Source organism: Stenella coeruleoalba (assembly GCF_951394435.1).
Source record: "Stenella coeruleoalba genome assembly, chromosome: 7".
Lineage (NCBI taxonomy): Eukaryota > Metazoa > Chordata > Mammalia > Artiodactyla > Delphinidae > Stenella > Stenella coeruleoalba.
This window is the reverse complement of record NC_137153.1, coordinates 114,005,341-114,024,016: the sequence shown is the minus strand read 5'-3', so window position 1 is coordinate 114,024,016 and position 18,676 is coordinate 114,005,341. Positions and strand designations below refer to the sequence as shown.

General features: G+C 57.8%; 1 protein-coding gene across 2 annotated transcripts in view; it reads right to left on the bottom strand.

Annotated features, from left to right (window-relative positions):
• The window catches only part of LMX1B (LIM homeobox transcription factor 1 beta), a gene marked incomplete at its 3' end in the record, with an annotated part of 79,691 nt that extends 62,066 nt beyond the window's left edge, over positions 1–17,625 (bottom strand). For both annotated transcript variants that reach the window (XM_079926939.1, XM_079926940.1), the window contains exons 1-2: positions 17,200–17,625; positions 16,165–16,351 (exon numbers count right to left, since the gene is read on the bottom strand). In XM_079926939.1, coding sequence (XP_079783065.1) covers positions 16,165–16,351; positions 17,200–17,338 — 326 coding nt within the window. In that variant the 5' untranslated portion in view covers positions 17,339–17,625. The remainder of the gene's footprint in view (positions 1–16,164; positions 16,352–17,199) is intronic.
• Positions 17,626–18,676: the final 1,051 nt, after the last annotated feature.

Sequence of the window (18,676 nt, the reverse complement as noted above, 5' to 3'; positions counted from 1 at the left end):
GATACGTATATCCATAGCCAGATGCCTGTTTAGACCCAACACAAAGGACTATGGGAGCATCAGTAACAATATCAGCAAGAGCCACACACATAACCTGAGGACGTTTCACCTGCTTTTGCCTTTAAAATCTCATCATCACCCTAAGGCAGGTGCTTGGTCCTCAACAGACTTTGAGGGAACTGAGGCACAGACAGGGAAAGCACCTAACCCAGCGTCACACAGCCAGTAAGTGGCAGAGCCTAGATCGAACTCTGAACCCTGAAGCTCCAAAGCACTGGCATCTTTCCTCTGTCTACTTGGTTAAGAGTCTGGTTAAGTTCTCGGCCTCCCAAGGAATCAGTTCTGGGGTCACAAAATCAGAGAAGAGGCCAACATTTCCAGGCACAGGGACTGTGCTGACATGATTTCTACTTAACTCTGCCCCCACCCCCAGGACACCCATTGAGCCCAGGAGCTCTCTGAGGGCAGGGTAGGTCTGCCCCATCCTGGCCCAGCTTAGCCAGGACCTGGCTGAGCAACTAAAAGGCCCCTAGCTGGGTTCCTGGTAACCAGCTGCCCAGGTGCACCCGTCTCTTACCTAATACCCCTCCTGACTTCCTGCCACTGAGGAGTCACCAAGCAGGGCACGTGGTTGATTCCGTGACACTCCCTGTGCCCCAGGGCAAGATGTTTCCTTTTATAAGTTATTATTATTATTACTATCATTACGGTTATTTTCATTTAAATCTTTGATGTCGGGGAGGCGTTTCTCTGCAGAAACAGAGCATGTCTGTGGGAGCGTGGCACCTCGATGACTGGCTTGAACTCTTGCCACGTGGGACGGCTGGACCAGTGGGCGGCCTGCTCCATCCTCCTCCAGGGGTCTGTGCTGCTCACTTATCAGGCTGACATCCCACAGGGAGGCTGCCGCCCTGCCCGCCCCTCCGGCTCCAGGCCTGCCGACTGGAACCAGACCTGGAGGGGTGGGCGGGCAGGGACAAGTGGGAGGGGGCCGGGCCCTCACCGCAGGCCCCTTTGCAGTTCAAAGTGACAGGCTCAGGCGGCTGTCCCCTTCAAAGGGCAGACAGAGCCTGCCCAGAGCTGCTGTACCGGCAGCCCAAGCCCAGGAGGCAGGACAGGAGTAAAGGCAGCCCTGGGAGAGCTGGCAGGGATCCCATCCATGGGCTGGGCCTGCTCCCCTGTCCCCTTGCCTAGAGCAGGAGGGCACACCCTGGCCGGCTGTATCTTGCAGTGTGACACTGGGAAGCACCTTCCCTCTGGGAACCGCCCTGCGGTCACTGGGTGTTTGCAAAGCACTCAGAAGGCACTCGGGGACGGTCATGCGTGATGCTGACAGTGCTGACGGTGAAGATGGTGAGTCAGTCTCTCTGAGAAACACCGCCTCAAAGCCGGAACACCGGAGTGTGATTCTCCTCAGCTGCTCGCTAGCTGTGTGACCCAGGGCAGGTCACTTAAGTTCTCTGTGCCCTGGTTTCCCCATCGGCAAGGGGAGGCTAGGATGGGATGATGCCATGCCCGCTCAGCATGAGGCAGGTCACAGACAGGCTTCTCCCATCATGGCCAAAATATGCCCCATCTACTGCCAGGACAGCTGTTCAGCCCAAGTGAGACCCATCAAGAAGGTCGGTCCCAAAGCTCCCCCGAGCCCGGGTCCCTCAAGGCTGAGGAACAGTCAAGTCTTGGCACCTATAGATGCTGGCTACATGCTGGTGCAGCTCCCCGCTGGCTATGTGACCCTGGGTACGTGGTTTCACCTCTCTGAGCCCCAGTTCTGTCACCTGGAAATCTGGGTAAACAACAGACCTTTTAAGAATTCTCACTAAGGTCTGGGGTGCCGAGGGCTTAGCCCTGAGCCTAGACGTAACATGTGCCCAGGATAGACGGTAGCTCTTATGGCTACCTGAAGCTGCGTGACCTTGGGGAAAACTGTTGCACCTCTCAGGTCAAGACTGCGAAATGGGAAATGATGATAAGAATACCTGCCACGGGGCAGTGAGAAGATTCAATGAGCTGATCCCCCTGAAACCTTTACCACAGGCAGCATGCTATGAACACTGGCCTTTAATTATGAAGCATCCATTCAACAAACAACATTTAGCCTGGGGCCAGGCCACCACCAGGGCACAGAATGCAGCAAGGGGCCACAACCTGCCTCCCAAAGGGCTGCTGAACGTTTTCTCCTGACAGAATGCCTGGGCTCCAATCCCAGTTCCACTTGCTAGCTGTGTGACCTTGGGCAAGTTACTCAACCCCTCAGTGCCTCTTGCCTTATCTGAAAATGAAAATAATAACAGTACCCCTGTCATATCTCTGGAAAGAATGTGAGGGGCTTAGAACAGCGCCTGAGGAACCACAACCCCTCAACAAGCATCAGCTGTGATTATTACTGTTGCTGCCGCTATTGTGTGCTGTCTGGGCTGGGCCTGCCCGTCAGCAAGCCCCCTGCAGCCAGGCCCCCTTCTGCAGCTCACAAACTTGGGAAGTGTTAGCTCCTGAGAGGAGCTCCGGGTACCCTGCAGAACAGATGCTTCTGTGGGCTTCCTCCCTGGTCTGTTTCCCCAGCAGCTGGAACACTTAGGAAAAAAAGCTCCCAGCCTGCTGGGCTTGTCAAAGCAGGGCCAGATTTACTAGAACCAGGCTTGGACGGTAATTTTGCGGTCATAACAACTATTTTCTTTACATGCTGCTATAGAAAGGGGAACCCCCGGCTTTAAAAAAAAAAAAAAAACCTAATTGAAGACACCATCGAGCGTAAATATGCTGGAGTTTTTAATAAAAACATGATGGAAGAAAACATTCAAAGCTCAATAATCAGAAGCAATTTGCGTTGTGAGGGGAGATGTGTCATTCCCCGCCCCCCCCCCCTTGGCTGTGCTCAGCGCGGGACTGGCTCTGGGGCTGGCAACTTTAGACCTATGGCAAAAATAATGAACAGCAGTGAGGCTCGGAGATAGCCTGAAAAATATCCTGGAAAAGAAAAACATATGCCAAAGAGTGTGGTGCAAAAGTCATATTTCATGCCTGACTTTAGAGAATGTTAATAAGGATTAGAACCATACTCCAACAGAACAACTATCAGTCAAGACGGGTAATTAATTCTGCTTCAGATCTCTGCTTGGGAAAATGAAAGCGGTAAGTGTTACTTCACAGCATAGAGATCCCACCGCACTAGAACAACTCAAAGAACTTCCAGAGCTGTGTCCTGATCCCAGCTGAAAGGAACCTGCCTGTCGCTGGCAGTCTCTCCTGATCCGTTGCGGTGTAGATTTGGGGATCTTTTCCGAATTGTAACAATATCAAACTCTTTTTTAATTTCAGGATTGGTTAATAAATATGATTAAGATAACACGTCCCAAACCACATGTCCTCTGTTCGGCCTCCAACATGTGGAGGACAGATGTGTCTTCCGTGCACAGATGACCCAGTCGGCTGCTCCCCCAAGGCAGGGACCCTGGGAGACGGAGCCCTGAGAGGTCCTGGCAGCCCAGTGGCCCTCTGTGGCCCTGGCCAGGCTGCTGGCCTCCCTGTGACCTGCTGTAGGGAAGAAGGGCCAAGCCCAGGGGGTGTGGGAGCCTGACACTAAGAGGATGGAGAGGTGGTGGGACGTGGCGCTGTGCTCACCTGGCTCTTGTCCCTCAGTGTCCCAATTGAGAAGATAAAATTCCCAAACCCACATGCTATACAGAAAGCTCGCAGAATCATTTCATCATGGAGGCCTGTTACCCCCTCTCAAGAACCAGAATCATAGGACCCTCCCCTCTCGGTGACCTCAGCCCAGGGGGACAGACTAGGTCACTGATAAAGTCAGAGTTTGGAAGAGGGTTCTAGAAAGAATTGTGGAGTTGCCACATAGACTCCTAACCTGGCAGAGGGCAGACTGAGGTTCCTGCTTCTGTTCCGCTACAACTAAGATTTGGGGCAAGTCCTGGCTACACCTGGGCCCCACTTTTCCCATTTCTACAAGGATCTTGAAGAGGCCTTCAGCTGGGACATTCTAAACCAGCCCAAGGTCCTGGTGGTGGGTGTGGCCCTGGTCTTCCGAGGTCCCTGGAGGACAAGGAGAAGCCAGGTCCTGGAGACCAGGGTAGGGAAGCCAGGGCCATGCTGCTATCCACAGCAGGACTCCAGCTCTGGGGGTGGGAGGCAGCAGGCTCAGAGCCAAGGCTGGTGTGGGTAAGCACCTCTCCCACCCCAACCAAACAGGGCCCTGCCCCCAGAGCAAGGCTCTGGGCCAAGGTAGGAGTGAGCCTCTGTCTTAGCTTTCCCTTGGAGCTAGGAGGGAGGAAGGAGTTAGCCCAGGCCAGGCAGAAGGGCTAAGGGTGCAGAGAGAGGAAGGGCATTCTACATTAGTGGTAGAATGAATGAATGAGTGAATGAATGTCAGAGAGAGAAGAAGGCTTCCCAAACCCATCACAGCAGGCAGGCAGAAGACAGGGCACCTCCTGGAGAGGAAAAAGGCTACTAAATGGTCCCTTGGGGAGGGGCACTATGACCTGGATGAGCCCCAGCTGTTGCAGGGCAGGGGTGGGGTAAATTCTGGCCTCTTGGAAGAGGCGGGAGGGTCTCCTTTCAAGATCACTCCCTTCTCCGAGGCTACTCAGGAGGTCAGGCTCCACCTGAGCTGGATGGGGTCAGGACTGCCTGGTGGAAGAACTGTGTCCCTGGCCGCCTGGCCTTCTTTCAGCTGGGGCCCACTGGCCATCGACTGCTGCGTGTCTGGCCCCCTATTACCGCTCAGGCCCTGGCCTCCCTGTAAGACCCCAGGCCTCTCCCCTGCCGAGGAGCCCAGGCTAGCGGGCAGACGCTGCGAGCCCAAGGCTGGCCCGGCCCGGCTGATATGAACCATCTGCGTTGTCTTAGGCCGCCCCTCTGCCCACTGTCCCTCTGAACTCGGCCGGTTCCCGCGGGCCTTTTGATGCCTCGCAGGGTCACAGACCCCCGCACACAAATCACCGCCGCGGGGCTGGGGGTGGGGCGGAGGCGCTGAAACCTAATCCGCAAAGTTTGCTCTGCTGCCGCCGGCTCGCTCCTTCCCTCCTTCACTCGACCACCAACCCCCCTTTCCAAACAAGGCTTATTTTTCTTGCCAAAAAAACAAAGTTGGTATCAAGTGTTTCGAGGGAGAAAGTCTCTCCCCCGCCTGCCCCCGGCCTGGAAGGAAGGGCCAGAGATGCTGGCTGAGCCCAGGACTGCGGAGGGGGCTCCGGGAGAGCACGGGCGGGAGGTGAGCTCCGGATCCCCAGGTCCGTTGGTCCCCTTCCCAGCTCCGGCGGGTCCCCATGCCCTGCTTAAGAGCCTCAGACCCGACTGTTTTTGACCCTGCCCTGTCCCCCTGGTTGTCCCCTGCCCAGATGGGGCTCCCTCCTTGGGGCTCTCTGTCCCAGAGTGGCCAGAGAGGGAAGCATCACTTCCTGCCCCTTCTCCCTTCCCATAAAATAGCCCTTGCCTGTCGCTTTTACGAGGTGACACCCTGCTTTCAGCCCGATCCTCCCCACGCCCGGAGCCTGGGCTCGAGAGGGAGGAGACTGCGTGCAGTCAGGCATCTCTGGAGCGCTCCCAGGGCGCACTGGGGTCCCCGGGAGGCTGCCCCGGAGCATAGCCTAAGAGCTTTAAAAGGAGGCCAAGGAGTCGGGTGTATTAGAGACAAATTCCTACGAAGTCCCCCCTCCAACTCCGTGGACTCCGGGGCTTTGGGTCTGAGATCCTAGAAGCCGGGCGGGAGGTCGCCGGCCTGGTCCTCTGGAGGGGGTAGCGGAGCCCTGGGGGTGCGCGGGTTTCATTTGCTGGGTGTTGGTGTTGCTTTTGGTTTTTTCAGCCTGTGCAGCGACCCGGAGTCGTGCGCGGCGGCTTCTCGACACCCGCGTCTTCCCACGGTGCCCGGAGGCGAGTGCCAGCGACAAAGGTGCGCGCCCGCGGCGCCCGCTGTGGGGCTGGAGTTCTAGTTGTCGGAGCTGGCAGCCAGGGCTCGGGCAGGGAGGCGACCTTGAGGGCCTGGTTGGTAGACCTGCCTGGATCTGGGCGGCCCGAGCGCCGCAGTAAAGATCCGCACACTGTGGGACAGGGGTGGCGGCGGCGGCGGCGGTGGCGAGAATAGAGGCGCCACTGGCCCAGCAGAGAAGCAGGTTTCTGCAGGGGTTGAACAAAGGAATTCGCCCTCGAAGAAAGGGGCCCAGCGAGCGGCCGGGAATGGTCAACTCGCAGGAGTACCAGCATGGCGACAGCAATCCCAGGGATCCAACGAAATCCGCCCCGCCGAGGACCCCAGGCTGGCATCTCCATTCGACCTCTCCCTGCTTCTCAATCCTGCTTTAATGGGGATGGTGGGTGTGCACTACCCAGTGCCAGTTCTCCTGGGAAAAGGGGTCAGATGGGGCCTGTGCTCTCCATCAGTGGAGGCAAAAAACCCCACCAACCTGTATCCTCTGTATCCTGAGTCCTCTGCCCCATTTTCCAGAAGCTGACAATTGAGGCTCCTCCAAAGCGATCCCTTCCCCCACCTTTGGTGCAACGCCTGGCGGCCCGGGAAACCCAAGCGCGATGGGAAATGAAAGGCACGGGGCGGGGGGGGGGGGGGGGGGGGCCAGGGTTAGAGCCCCCCTCCTCCCTGAGCCCTCGGAAGGGGTGGAGGGGACACGGTTGTAAGGTGCTCGGCTTCTTTTCTCTGCTTGACATGAATAAGGGGATTAGGACGGCAAGTTTCCGTCGTTCACTCCGTCGGACAAAGGGCCCCGCGGTTTGAGCGGCGCAGCCTCTGATTAAACGACAGAGCCCTGTCACTCAGCACCATCCTAGGTACTTGTGTTCGTGACATAATCTTATTAGAAGATAAAACCGGCGAAATCCTTTTCATAATGAAAAGTTACATTTAATGGCTGGACTCGCCCCCCACTCCCTCCCCGGACCCTGCTCGCCTCCCCCCCGTTGCTGTTGGATATGGCTCGCCTGTAATTGGCATTTAAAGCACCAAGTCCGGGAGAAAAACGGGGTTTAGGGTTTTTGTAATCCCCCTAAACTGTCTTTGTTCGAAATCTCCACAGATACAAGTCTGTTAAGAGTAAATATTTGTGGATTGATACAACCCCATTTCCCCCCTGCAAACCGAATCTGAAAAAAAATCCGCCCTCCCGCCGTGGTGCGGCGGGGGCGCCGGAGGGAGGGGGCTGGGTCGGCCCCAGTGTCCGCGCCGGGAACTCGGCTCTCCGGGCGCCTCGCCGCCTCCAGGAGTTGAGGGACTTTGCACATTTCTCAGGCGGGAAAAAGGTCTTAGACTCTTTTTTTCAATTTTCTATTCCCTCGATAAACAAACCTCCCGATCTCGCCGCTTTGGGGCCTGCCCGAGGGGGTCGATCGGAGGGCTTGGGGAGGGGCGAGGGCTTTGCTCAATTCCGAATGAAAATGCGAACTCTCTCCGCCAGCCTTGCTCCCTTCCAGAGCGTTTAAGTGGCTCGGAGGGAACTCCCGGGCCGCGGGAGGCCCCGCCCTGCAGAGCTCCCCGAGTCCAGCCCAGGAGAACACCCGCAGCCGCCAAGGGCCCCCGCAACGACAAAGAGCCCCGAAGGCTGCCTCGGGGGTCCCGGGCTCCCGGCTCCAGCCCAGCCCGTCCCGGGATCGGATTCCTTCATAAATCAGCGGCTGGGTGAAAGGGCTGCGCTTTAGAAAGGGCAGGACCGTGTGCGCGTATTAGAGCCCCCGGTTCCCAAATCCGGGCTAAACCCCTGGTGACACCGAAATTCATCAACCGCCGCTGGCGCCCGCGGCTCGACCAAGGAGCCCGGGAGCCAAGGAGCCTGTGCACGGCGCTGCCCCACTCGGGGGTGAAGGAGAACGAAGAGCAGGAACCCTCCGAGAGGTGGGCCTGGAGGAGAACGCGGGTGGAGACCGCCGAGAGCCCTCCTGCCCGCGCGCCGGAGGGGGGGGCGCTGAAGGAAGCTCCCTACCCGGAGAAAGGCAGTTATTCTAAACTTTTTCCTTCTCTGGCAAGGACTGGCCTTACTGGGGGCGTTCCGGCGGGAAAAGGGCAGTGATCCCCCCACCCCCTGCACACACACACCCACCCTTCCACGCTGGGTGCTCTAGGGAGAATCACTACGACTGTCCAAAGTGGGAATCTGGGGCTTCCGGAAGTAAGGGGGTGGCTCCCATCCGCTTTGGCAGTTAGACCTGCTGCGGGTGGGGGGAGAATCTGCTACAGGAGTAACTTCGGATCTGAGGGAAGTGACTTAACTCCCTCAGCCTGGGTTTGCTCACCTACACATGGAGCTAGAGCAAAAAAGGTCAGTGCACATCCAGGCACTGGAGAAACACCCATTCCTTTCCTTCTAGGTGCACTGCTGTGGCTTGCCCCTCTGGGCTTAGTGAGGCTCTGCTCTGCCCGTTCACATCTACACCGGCCACGCTCAAGAATCTGTTGGGGAAAATTGGGGACTTACGTGCTTCAGGAGTGACGGGGGCCCATCCACAGGCTGCTGGCTGCCCGCCTCCAAGGACCAGTTTCTGACAGCCAGACCTGCCCCATTCCTTTTGCAAGGAAAAAATTCAAAAACACCAGCCTAGACCCGGGTGAGGAGCGAGAGGGTGGGCAAGGCTGCTCCAGGAGGCCTGTTGAGGAGGCTCCACTCTCTGGGCCTCCCACTCAGGGCAGACAATGCATTCCTGCCGGGCAGGGAGCCTCCGGCTTACTTCCCAGGCAGGCAGGAAGGAAACATACATTGACTGAATGCCGAACGAAGCCTGGCATCTTTGGGTTTCACTTTGCTCTGAGCAGCCCTGTGAGATTGGGATTATCACCCCTGTTACACAGAGACAGAAACTGAAGCTTGGGAAGAGGCACCAGCTTCCCTAAATGCCCTTGGCCTGTGTCACTGGGAGCCAGAGACATTTTCAATCCAGATCTGTAATTGCAATCTTGCTGTTTCCTTTGAGAAAATGTGCTCCGCTCAGAGGGCCCTCCTTTTAGAGGAGGTGGTCCCAGAGCACCGTGGTCCTCTCCATCTCCACAGGCTCGGGCAACTCCAGGCCTGGGCGGGTGCCCACACCCAGCCAGCCCAGCAACTATGGCAATTCAGGAGTCACGTGACGACAGTCACTGAGTCTTGGAGGATAGCAGGAGGCGGGAGGGGGGAACAGCAGTCACACCCGGCTCCTCCCCTCTCACCATCGTCGCTGCTGCAGCACCGGCAGAGGCACCTGGGGGTGGGGAGGCACCTCTGGCACCACGGTGTTCCAGCACGCTCACTCATCTTCCTGCACCTAGCCAGCTGCTCGGTGGTCTCCTGACTCCTGTCAGCCCTGGTGGGCACCTCTGATGCTCTGGGCAGCCTACAGGACCCTCCCCGCTGGCAACCAGCTCACAGTTCCCGAGGAAACCTCTTACAGCACGGCCGGCTAGGAAGCAGCAAACATCTTTGTTTCTTCTGGAACCAGATTCCAGGAACCGGGTTTTCCCCCCCCAGTTCACCAAGTGCCAGGCCAGCCAGGTGCTCCGCCGTCAGCCGGCGCACTTGGTCCAGGTCTGGGCCTGGCTCCCAATTGGGACAAAGCCCCCTCCCCCCAGACCCCTATACTCCCCCACCTCCCTTCAGCGCTCCGGGGTCCACCAGGCAGGTCCAGCAGCTGCCCGTCAAGAAGCTGAACAGAAATGGATACAGGGACTTCCCTGGTGGCACAGTGGTTAAGACTCCATGCTCCCAATGCAGGGGGCCTGGGTTCGATCCCTGGCCGGGGAACTAGATACCACATGCATGCCACAACTAAGACCCGGTGCAACCAAATAAATAAATAAATATTAAAACAACAAAAAAGAAATGGATACAATATTGCCCCAGAAATAACAAAGGAAGGGCCCACGCAGGAATTTATTTGTACTGATCAGGCCGGGGAAAGGTAAAGGGCAGCGAGGAAGTGCTGTCAGCCAGGCCTGAAACTCAAGAAAGTTGCCATTCGGAGCACAGTGGCCCCTTATACCCCTGCACTGCCAACACTGCAGTAGTTAAAGCAAACACTGGCCCTTCACGGCCCTGTCAGTTACACCTTCCCCCCGAAAATTACACAAACTTTGAAAGATTTTTCTGAGAGAAGATGGATGCTTCAGGCGACTTGAGGTCAAGGCTAGGCTGTTTAAAGTATATTATTAACAAATAAACATTTACTGCACACACAAAAAAAAAGAGAGAAAAAAAAAAGGAGAAAAACTCTATAGGCCACCGGGGAACCAAATCATGTTGCTTTTGGCTTCAAATGACAGGAGACATTTATGACATGAATGGAGAACACCAGCCGGTTGATGAAATGGCAAACGTCTGCCACTTCGCTTCCTCTGCCTTCGTGAATCAACTTTTTCAAATATGGTTTTCAGCCTTGCCTTCCCCTCAATACCACCGCCCCCCACTTCTGACTGCAGTGGCAATAAATGTATATAATTTTGGTTTTGCTCTCTGCTGCCATCAGCACAGAATCTGGGGGTTGGAGAGGGCTGGGTCAGCCAGAGAGCCAAGGGCCTTGGGTCCTCCTGCACCCTCAACTGAATGACAGCTCACAGGAGCTCCCTGGATGAGTGGACCACCCCTCTCTTCTTCCCTCCCCTGAAGCTGGGGCCTGACTGTGGCGTCCAACAAATTGGAAGTTATAACTCACGTCATTGAGAGTATCCTCCGTCTCTCCACCTAACTAATGCCAAAGTAGGACTGGGTGGTTGTGAGTGTGTGTGTTTTCCCTTTTCTGTTTTAAAAACCTCACAGCTGCAGGGTAGAGGAAGTTCCTTGGGGAAGCACTGCCAGCTTTCATGGACCAAAAATACCTCCTTGGGCTGGAGGAGCCTCCTGACTGCCCAGGCTGGTGTCTCTCACCTGAAAAACATACAAATCCTTGGATCTCTCCCTCACACACCCCCTCTTCTGACTCTCCCCTGCAGCCTCGGAGATGTCGGTTGAGCTTTATTTTCTGTCATTTGAGTCACAAAAACAAATGAGCATGAACAGTTTTCCAAATATTAAATTATACTATTGTGTGCTTTTCCAAGTTATATGCAGACCAGGTAGATTCCAATTGTTCCCCAGTGGAAGGATCTTTGCTTTAGTCCAACCTCCAACCCCCAAGGAGAAACAGGTCAGCACACCAGGCCCACCCTGCTGCCTGCCCTTCCTGCAAATGCACAGTGGGCATTTGTTTTCACTCATGTAATCAGAAGCTTTTCTGCCCCTCTCGAAGTGCAGGAGAGGATACTGGATCCCATGAAGTGTGAAACATTTACTGAAACCTCCCCACCCCCACCCAGGTACCTCGTGTAATCCTCACAACCACCCTGAGAAATATCATCACCCCCACTTTGCTGATGGAGAACATGGGGCTCAGAGATGGGCAGCCACTTGACTAAGATCACACAGCTACTGAGTGCTGGGCTGTGAACCCAGGTCTGTCTCACACTGTCCCACTCAGGAAAAGGGAATGGTTTTCCCAGGGTATCCCTCATCTTCCCTGCACAGAGGCTTATGACAAGCCTAGCATGCCAGCTGCCCCTCTCTTTGGCAGGGAACCCATGGGCAGTTTGGTGTGTGGCCTTGGAGACAAGGCATTCCTTGCCACGCTGATGGTGATAAAGTAACAACAATAATTTCCAGAGTATTAACAACATGCCAGGCAAGATGCCAGGTCCTTTGGGGCATGTTATCTCCAATCCTTATAAGAATACTTTCCCCCGGGTGGCTATGTTCCCCATTTTACAGAAGAGGCTCAGGTAGGTGTCAAGGCTCTGTGGTCCTAAGCCTGGCTCCAATGGGCAGACAGGAGGGAGCTGAGGGTCACCAATCACATACCCCAGAGGAGATCCTCACAGCCTGCTTCCCCCACTCGAGAAAAACCCAGCAAACAAATTAGGCTATACCAGCCCAGAGCCTAGGGAATACAGGGTGAGCCGGGAGTCAGCTGTGAATAATGTCTCTGTTCAGCAGCAGAGAACTGCAACCCCAGGAAGGCCTTTGGTTACCTTTCCGCCTACAGCCAAGGTGCTAGGGTTAAATGCAGAGGTGCCCTCCCAGGAGCCAGAGGGTCCCCAGACTTGGGCTGGCAGAGTGAGCCTTTCAGCCCTTAGATCTCCAGGAAGAGCACTACGGAGGCCTTTTAATAAGGGAAAGCGCTGGCTCTTCCTTCCAAGAACATCCACTTCCAGGACAGGCCCTCTGGCCCAGACTGTGGGCAGGGGTGTCTGCAGCTCCGAATTGGTCTGATGGGGGCCATGCCAGCTGGGGTACCCACTGGTGGAGGGGATGCTGCTGGTAACTGGCACCCTACCGCAGGGCCTAAGGGAGGTCTCCCAAACTGGAAGAAGCAGCAGGCAGAAAAGGCTGGGGCCTGACTTTGCTCTACCCGTGCGCCACACCCGCCGCTCTGAGGAGAGGTGAGCCTCCCAGGAAGGCCTTTCCCGGTGTAAACACTTCCCAGGAAAGGAATGTGCTGGGAAGAGCTGGTTGGGCCACTGGAGCCGCAGCCAGCTGGGGTAAATTTAAAAGAAGAAAAAAAAAAATCACCCCAGGACTCAGACGGCTTTTTGTGAAACTCAATCAAAGCTTCGCTGCCCCACTCCTGCTGCAGTGGGCGCATCCTACCTGGGCAGGCGAGGCCCAGGGGACCGGCGCGGGCTCGGCGGCAGAGAGGCGAGGCCGCCCGGGAAGGCCCGGTGGCAGAAGCGCACCGCCAGCCCGGGACGCCGAGGTAGGCGCAGGGCGCACGCAGGCTCCGGCTCGCACACCGACGAGGCTCGGGTCGTCAGACCTGGGAGCTGTCTTACAAGCGATTAGGCTCCATTTTGTGACAGATTTTTGGACTCTCCACCGACCCTCCCCCCTTCCGGAGCCTCCTCCCGGAATTCGCCACCTCCTCGGGATAGAAAGATAGAAACCCTTTCCAGACAAGCGACAGACGGCAGGAAAAGAGAGTTACATAATTCTATTTGGCCAAGCGGCAAAGAAAAAAAATTGGGGAGAGGGATTTATGTTGTCATTTTTTAAAAATGCGTTCTCCGGTGAAGGAAGGAGAGAGGTGTTCGTGATTTTGCGTTTGGAGGCCGCGTTTCCTCCCGGTTTCTAACCGGGTTTTCTGTCCGAGAAGGAGCTCGGGCTGCCGAGGGGCCAGAGGCTCAGGCATAGGAGAACTATCCGATGATTTTTTTTTTCCCCCCTGAAGGAGCCCCCGAAAAACACGTACTGAGAAAAAGGAGACTTCGAGTTATGCGTGAAAATGCACAAATGCCGTGGTGGCCTGCGCTCCGCTTTGCAGGTCCAGGACGTGCGGGTGGATTTTATCAAACGCTATTAAATGCACCCAAACGTCAATTAATCACCCCGTGGTGCATAAAATAACGCTGTGCCTCTGGGTCTGTGTCCCGGATCTCTAAAACAAATCGAAAGGAGGAAGAGGCGCTTAATAAAAATAGCAATCTCCTTCCAAGGACCGAGCCCGGCAACTCCTATCGAGACGAAGAAACATTTTTCAAAAGTTATGGCGGGGGTGTGTGTTAATTTCCCAATACCGCTGACGCACAGACTCCACAAAATTGAGAAGGCACGTTCCTGCGCCCACTTGCCTGGATTCTCGTCTGAAAAGCATTTACGCACAGATGCAATAAATATGCATCTGCGATCCTCAAAGAAAAAAATAAATCGTGAAATACATTTTTACTGTGCAAAGAACATCGCTTCCCAGTGAGCCCCCGCCTGCGTCTCTGCGCTGGCTCTCCCAGAGAAAAGCTGATGCGAGATCCGACTGGGTATTTGTCCCCAGAATTGTCTTGATAACAACAATCCCCCTTCAGCCCCCAACTGGCCAACCTAGTGCAGATACCTAATTGGCATTATTGGAAGAAAGGGGGGGGGGGCGCGAAAGAGGAAGGCACCGTGAGAGGCATGAATAATGCCCGCCTGCTGCCCTCGGGACCTAGACTCGAGCTGGAGATTCGCCCTGAACCAAAATTCACCCGCCAGCACACCCCTAACTGCACTGAGGGAGAAAGCTCTTAGGCGCCCTTTTTTCTTTTTTAAACAAACATATTTTCGGCAAAGCAATCGCTGTTTAATGTTTAATTGTTTTGTAAAATGAGGGAGTTGGCCATTCAGCTTTAAGGGATCATCTAGCTCAACATTTGTGACTTTACAATTCTGTGCTCTGAAGAACCAGGGGGCATCCTCTCCTTGTTTTAAGGAAAAGCTCTGTAAATGACTGAGGGGTGGGGAGGAGAGAGTGAGCAGATATGTACAAGAGGCTGGAAAGAATCTTTACAAAATGTAAAAAAAAATTTTTTTCAAAAATTTGCACAAATGACTCGGAGGCCCATTTCCAGTTTTCTGGGCCTCCAGCCCGCACGTGTTAAGTGATCCAGGCTGAGCTGTGCGGGGAGTGGCACTGCCACAACCGCGCTCGGGGTCAGGCAAACAGAGCAAGGCGAGGGGTGCAGGACAGCAGGATGTGTGTAGACTTAAGGCCGGTGAGCCCTGCTGAGGGGCCAGCCCCAAGCCTCCAATCACATCTACCCCAAACTACTTTCATCACTTTACGCTGCTGTACGCCTGCCTGTGGCAGAGCTGACCGGTGGCCTCACTTTCTCCTGGAAGTAGAATCATATCAGTCCGGGGCACAGCACAAATACGATCAGTGGCAGTGTGCCTAACCTGGGGTGGTCCAGAAGGGGAGGTCTCTGGGACCACAGAAGAGCTGACTCTGAACAGGGTCCCAGTTCCTGCTCTCACTGCCCCCCAGCTGGCAGGAAGTACAAGGCAGAAAAAGCAGCTCCTGCTGAGCCCCCAGAGCAGGGGAGCACCGTCAGAATAGGTGCTAGCGTAGGGCGCACACGGAGACTTCTGAAGTAGAACCCGACGCCCTCTCAAGGGCTCTGGCCTGCAGTCCCACCTATTTCCAGGTCTCGGCCAAGCTGCTCCACTTCCCATCAGGGCCTGGATTTAGGGACAGTCCCTGGGCAGAGCAGGTAGGCTGCACTTAACTACCAAGCACTGGCAGCCCAGCCTTTTCCCAGAGGTTTGGGCACACACAGCCCCCCTCTGAGGCCCAAACCACTCGAGCAGCCTACCCACCCTACAGCCCCATCTGAAACGGTTTTCTGGGCTTCGCTAGAAAGTTCTCACAGGCACCCGCTTGTCTCCAAATTGCTGCCCTGGGCATCCCCACACCCCTCTTCCTCGTGTTGCTCCTCTCTGCCTCCCTCTTAATCACACTGTCAGGCACAAAACTCAGAGGGTCAAAAGAAAAAGGAAAAAACCAAAACCTGGATCTACTCTTATCTGCCAGGAGCCCCCTGCCAGACAAACCCACAGTCTCAGCTAAACGCAAAAGTCAGTAGGTAGGGCTCAGCCCAGTTTCTGGCCTCAACGCTGAGGCTTGGGCTCCGCCAGGGCGGAGCAAGCCATCCTGCCCCAACACATACACATGGCAAGAAAGAAGGGCTGCTGGGGAAGGTTGACTTGGCCAGTTCCTCACCCCATGGGGAACCCAGGTTGTGGTTTCCCACCTCTTAAGGTCCTCTTCCTAGACAGCTTCTCCAGCCAACAATTATACGAGCAAAATTCCCGCATGGAACGCTCTGGGGAGAATGCACACCCTTTTCTCTCCATCAGGGACTGAAAGTGCAGCAGGAAGCCTGGCAGGAAGGGGGCATCCCTGGCTGCTTGGGCACTTCAGCACCCTGCCATTCCACCTCCTTGCTTCAAGAATCCCAAACCAACACAAACCCTGCCTTTGGGCTGGGGAAGCACACCGCCAGTGCCCGGCTCCCTAAAGCACTGCTTTCGCTTGAAAAATCAATTCTCGGTCCCCAATGCAGGCCTCAGTGAAGCCAGCCCCTGTCCCACGACTGCAGCATCGTACCCCCTCGTCGGCCCAGGGCCTTGTCCCGCACCCCGACTGAGCGGCCCAGCGCAGGTTTCCCGGACAAAGGATGGCAACGGGGGCTGCCGGAGGGTCCTGGCTACCCCACCAGTGCTGGACGCGCTGGGACGGCTCTGCCCTGCCGGGAGACGCGCAACCCGCGGAGTTCTCGGAGCTGACGGGCCCAGCGGCGCGCAGGGCCGGCGGCAGGGCGGACGCGGGCCCGACATGGCAGGGGGGCGGCCGGGCTGGAGTGCCGTGCGGCTGCGGGAAAGGAGAAGGACGAGAGGCGCTTACTGTTGGTAGTCTTGTTTGCAGTACAGTTTCCGATCCCGGAAGTAGCAGCTGGTGGTGAGGGCTTGCTGACACGCCGCGCACTGCAAACACTCCTCGTGCCAGGACGACTCGTTGACTCGCATCAGGAAGCGGTCGGAGATGGGCCGCTGGCAGCCCTCGCAGACGGCGGGATGCGGGCAGTCGGAGCCTGCAGCGCACAGGGCGAGAGACGGGCCGTCAGCGCCGACCAGCCCGGCCCAGCGTCCCGATCGCGCGGTGCCCGCAGCTCCGGCCCCAAAGGCGAGGGCAGCCCGCTACCGCCGTCCGCCGCCTGCGCTTCCCCGGCCGCCGCGCCAGGGGCCGGGCAGCCTCAGCTAGTTCGTCCCAGTCAGCGGACTCCGCCGCGGAGAGGCCGCGGGCCTGGAGCCTCGGCTCGGCGCTGCGCGCTCCCCTTCTCCGGAGATCGAGCGCTTGGTGATAATACATATGAGAACGAGCACGGCGCGGGGCAGCCGGCTGGGACCGAGACAGGAGAGGTGAGGCTTAGGCGCCCGCTGGCTGACACGCCCCGCGGTGGCGTTCGTTGTCTTCTCTCTCTCATCTCCCCAAAATCTGTGGTTTAGCTGACCCAGGGAACATTTCCCTCTTAGAGACTCCCTCTTCCCAGGTGACCTGGCACCACTCTCAAGCTTGCCAAGGTGACTGACTACTTGAGTCCTCCATCACCCCTGCCACCCGCCTCCTACCTCTCGCCCGGAGTGGCAGCTCTGGAACTGAGGCCCGGTGAGGATGGGGGGTGGCGGCTGGAGCTGTCCTGTCCTCGCTCCTCCTAGGTGGTGTCCCTGCATACCTCTGTCCCCTCAGGATGCCTGTCTAGGCGTGCCTGCCTGTTGCCCCTCTGGTGATCACTCCAGGAGTTTTCTCTCTGTGTCCCCCACGCCCCCATGTTCTGCAAACCACTGTCTTTATCCGTTGGCCTGGAACCCTGTGTCCACCTCGGAACGAGACCCCTGTCCCCTGCCCGTGACCACTCGGGCGTTCCGACCCCGCACTCACCCAGCAGCACCCCTAGAGTGGCGGGCCCGGGGCGCAGGGCGTGCTCCTCCATCTTGATGCCGTCCAACATCTTAGCGCAGTCCGTCTGCCCGCGGGGGAAGCACCTCTCCAGCGATTCGGGACCTGTTGCTATATCCATGGGACGCGGGGCGCGCTGCGAGCCCCGCCGGCCAGGGTGCTCACCCGCCCGCCCGCCTGCCGGCTCGCCGCCGCCGCCGCGGCCCGGGAGCCGGGGAGGCGCGGCCCCCGCGGGTTGGGGGCTGCGGCTGGGGCCGCCGGCTGCCCCGGCGAGCGCGGAGCGGCGACGCGCTGGCCCCGGGCCCCGGCGTCGTGCGGGAGGGCCGGGGCGGCTGCAGTCCGCGCCGCGCTCTCCCGAGCACTCGTAGCCACGCGCGCCGGCTCCTCTGTCACCTGCTTGTCAGCCCCGGAGCCGGGCTGCAGCGGCGGCGGCAGCAGACGGAGCCGCGGGGAGGAGACGGCGGCGGCGGCGGCGGCGGCGGGCGGGGGAGGGGGTGGGGGGGTGCAGGGGCGGCTCCGCGGGCTGCGGGGGGGCGCGGGCGGCGCTGCGGGGTCCCGGGCGGGGCGCAGCGGGCCGCGGAATTCCAGGCGCGTTCCCCGAACTACTCTAGTGCCATAGTGCGCCCGAGGAGCCGCTCGGTTTAGAGCTGGAGCTGGCGGCGGAGGGATACTCCAGCCGGGAGCCGCCTCACCCCTCCTCAAACTTCCTGACATTTGAACTCATTGGTGCGCCTCGTATCCCTGCGCCGGGATGAGCCGGAGGCTCCACGTCAAATAGTGCCGTCGCTGCCCCCCCGTTCCCCGCGGGAGGGCTCCCCGCGCCCCCGGCTTGCGCCCCGCGCCGTGCCCGGCCCCGAGTGCGGACCTGGGCGCCCCGGCCAGGCCGAGCGCCCCGCTGGCCCCTCGCAGAAGTTTGGGTCGCCTTCGAAACAAATCCTTCTGCCCCACCCCCTTGAAAAACTGATTTGGGAGTTGGGGAATGAAGGCTTTCTTTTTTTCTTTCTCGCCTTCTTTATTATTAATATTTTGTAAAGCTTCAGCGCTAAGAGGAGTGGCCCTGAGCGAGGCCAGACTGCACGGACGGCGGGGAGCGCAGCGGCTCCACCAGGGGACGGCGCCGGCCGGGAGTGGCCGCCCGGGGACCCCGACTGTTGGCCGAGGTAGGTCGCACCAGGCTGAGTTGGCGTCCCCCGGGTGGCGGCGCCTTCCCGGAGCCGGTTTCGTCCGTAGAGAGGGCTGGCTGCCTGGACTGAGGGACGGGGACTGGCAGGAGGGGAGGGCTGCTGGCTCAGGATTTGTCAAAGTCCTGGCTCGGGAAGAGGGGGATTTGGCTCCAGATTTGGGGTGTGGGTCCGGGAAAGCGTCAGGCGTGGCAGAGATTGGGTGGAGAGGTGAGCGAAGATCCCGGAAGAGCCCCGGGATCAAGGATGGGAACACTGGGAAGGCAAGAAAGGTGAGG